The 3,150-nt window shown below is 46.3% G+C and overlaps 1 protein-coding gene across 1 annotated transcript; it reads right to left on the bottom strand.

The window, feature by feature from the left end:
- Positions 1-883: 883 nt before the first annotated feature.
- On the bottom strand, positions 884-2,431 carry LOC123040820 (uncharacterized). The gene is made up of 2 exons (XM_044463566.1): positions 2,327-2,431; positions 884-2,221 (listed from the first exon to the last, which is right to left on the bottom strand). The coding sequence occupies exon 2, from the start codon at positions 2,212-2,214 to the stop codon at positions 1,063-1,065; it is 1,152 nt and encodes a 383-aa protein (XP_044319501.1). The 5' UTR covers positions 2,215-2,221; positions 2,327-2,431; the 3' UTR covers positions 884-1,062.
- Positions 2,432-3,150: the final 719 nt, after the last annotated feature.

Genomic DNA, 3,150 nt, shown 5'->3' with positions numbered 1-3,150 from the left:
AGCGCTGTCTATCCATCAGCAACGAAAAAGCCAGTCGTGCATGTTCAATACGTGCACTGGGGCAGAGCCGGTCGACGACGGAGAAGACGACCACGCCGTCGCTGCCGTTGTCCTGTTGTCCGAACCGCGCCGCTGATGCACTCCGTCCCCAACCCGATCCACCCCAGCTCTCCTGTCATCACGGTCACTCCGACAGTGCTTGAGCAAGACATGCGCGCAGAAGTACTTCAAACGGCGCGCCACGGGCGCACCCCAACCGCTAGTGTTCTTGCATCAGCCCACAACGGAGGCTGACGTACAAATACAAAAGACGAGAGAATGTCGCCCCTGTATTAGCATCTGTATATATAACTAAAAAGTAAGAAGGCATCCCTCAACGTCCGCCCGGGATAGCGGCCTTCAGGCAGCTCGACCTCCAAAACGCTCCAATCCTTAGACTGCCTTTTGACTTGTATAAACTTTTAAGATAGTTGCTTATTTAACTGAACTGAATTTGCATGTAAACTGTCGCTTCATGTATGGAGAAATGTATTTTTCTCAGTTGTACTGAGCATGTCAGAATGCATAGAAAATAATAGTAGTATGTAACTTGTCTCATAGTATTAAAATGCACGGAAATTAACAAAACAACGGAAATGGTCATAACATGTAGAAACCATATTCTATCACATTACATCAAGGATCTTCAGCTATAACTGAAACATAAAATTTACAGAGTCACGGCTTGCTCTCTAACTGCTCTTACAGCCTCTTCTTCACCTTTGTTCCCAATGTTGTGATTGACCCCTATCTCTAAAGCTGCGGACACATTTGACCGCATGCACACCAGGTTCAAATATTTTACACGAGAAACATAAAATGTAATTATTCTAGAACTCAGAAATTGAGATTTATGTTTTCAGATGCAAGCAGCTCGCTAAGGAAACAAAATATTAGACTACCCTAATTGCTCGACTCACAGTTCAAAGAGAAACAATTGTTCAACCAAATATTATAATTTCTTACAGATAGGAAATAGACCAGGATGCAAGAGTAATCGGAATCGAATCAAAACAAGATTATTCAGAGCACCCACTTGACATCGATGCGATTGAATACGTAACGAGTGCGCTTGTGCTGGACCATCCGGAGGCCGTCTTGGCCACGCTCCATCTCTATGCCGGTAAGAACAGCAAACTGCTTGCCCATTTCAACATCTCCAAAGAGCTTGGCCACGCAAAACCTGTTGTCACCCATGTTGATGAGCCTGAAAAACAGAGGGTACCAATTCTTCTCGCCAGGCAGGGTGGCATTGTCCCAGACGTGCTGCCATGTGGGTGCTTGGCCATCCATGTCCATGGTGGAGAGGTCCACAGCGCATAGGTGGTGAGGTTTTCTGCCGGCCGTGAAGCCCAACAATATGCCCAGTTCGGGAACATGCTCGGCTCTCCCATAGAACGGCAGTTCCCACTCCCCAACTTGCTTCCACACGTCCAGGTGCTTCCACCTAAGATGGTGGGTAGAATCGAAGCACCACGTGTCAAAGCAGTGGGTGCCGATCTTGTCGGACGATATGCAGATAGTGGTACAGCCATTGGCGTCCTTGATTGTTGTGTGGGAGTTAATCATGGAGGGCTGGTATCCAGGTTCACGGACAAATGGAGGAGGAGGAAGAAGCCGCCAATCCCAGCCCTTGTTAGGGACGTTGCCATCATTGGACAGGCCCTTGTACTCAAGAACCTCGAAGCAGGAGCGGGGGTGCTCGCTTCGGTCGGGTACAAACCGAGCCTGGGCAACAGCTTGACCAGGATACCTGTGCAAGACGTAGAGGCTATCCTGCCCGCTGCCTGGGTGGGTGACGGAGAAGCTCACTGGGCTCGTGCCTTTGGCCTGGGAGAGGTTGGGCAGCGCGAGATAGAGAGACTTGTCGGCGTCGAACATGGCGGTGTGGCCAGCCTTGTTGGAGTTGACGATCCGACCCTCGCCGCTGCGGGGTGCGAGGAGCTCGAACCATTCCAGGCCAGGAAACAACACACCGACGGGGGACGGATCGAAGCTCGTGATCGGGTCAGGCAGCCGCCGCAAGGTCTTGTATTTCTTCTTCTCGTCGTTTGCTGACTCTTCTGCTTCTTTTATTGACGGGTAGAAAAGATGCTTGGCCGCTTCGATGCGGCGCAGCGAATAAACGCCGTCGGAATTCTGCGCTACCAGATTCACAAAACGCCGGCGTAACATGATCGATCTGCCAACAAAATCCGTCTAATTAGAGAGAAAACAGATAAAACTGCGGGAGTGAGAACCCCTACATCAGGCGCCAAGCAGGGGGAAGGCTTCCGCTGAGTAATACCTGAAACAGATGATCGACAGGGCTCGCACTTCGCAGCAAGGTCTTGCGTGTAGGGATGGGGTAGACGATGTACCGTGTGCTGGGGCGGGTGGAGGAGAAGGGAGGGGTGGGAGAAGGGAAGCTAGGTCTTGCCAACTTGCCTCTTTTATATATAGCAGTGACTCCTCACTTCGGGCCAGGCCGTGAGGCTATTGCAGGCCTGGGCCGGGCCGAAAAAATAGACCCAGGTCCATACATGCCTTTCCCTCGGGGGAAAAAACTGCTATACATAGAGAGCTCCTGTATTCGGGAGCTCCCGTATTCATGACTTAAGAGAAAATGTTAAAAAATTTCTAAAAATGTTCAAGATTTCAAAAAAAATGTTCACAATTTCAAAACAAATTCATGATTGCGAAATAATGTCCGTTAGTTTTAAAAATGTTCATGATTTTGAAAGAATGTTCGTGATTTAAGAAAAAATGCTCATAATTTCAGAAAAATTGTTCATGGTTTTAGAAAAATGTTCATTTTTTGAAAAAATGTTCACGATTTCAAAACATTGTTCATGAGTTTTAAAAAATGTTCACAATATCGAAAATGTTCACCATTTCAGAAAAAGTTTATGATCAAATAGAAATGTTCACGAATTTGCAAAAGCAAAACCTCAATTTTAGAAAACATTAAATACCTAAAAAATGTTCATCACTAAAAAATCACGAATTTAAAAAAAAAATGCAAATTTAAAACAAGAATAAAAATAAAAAAATAAAAACAAAATTCGAAAAAAGGAAAAGATAGAAAAAACCGAAAAAAATAAAACAAAAACAGAAAACCCGGTTTCGGGG

The sequence above is a fragment of the Triticum aestivum genome, chromosome 2B (genome assembly GCF_018294505.1).
Source record: "Triticum aestivum cultivar Chinese Spring chromosome 2B, IWGSC CS RefSeq v2.1, whole genome shotgun sequence".
NCBI classification, from domain to species: Eukaryota; Viridiplantae; Streptophyta; class Magnoliopsida; order Poales; family Poaceae; genus Triticum; species Triticum aestivum.
Note: the sequence above shows the minus strand (reverse complement) of the source record. Positions and strands in the feature narration are given on the sequence as shown.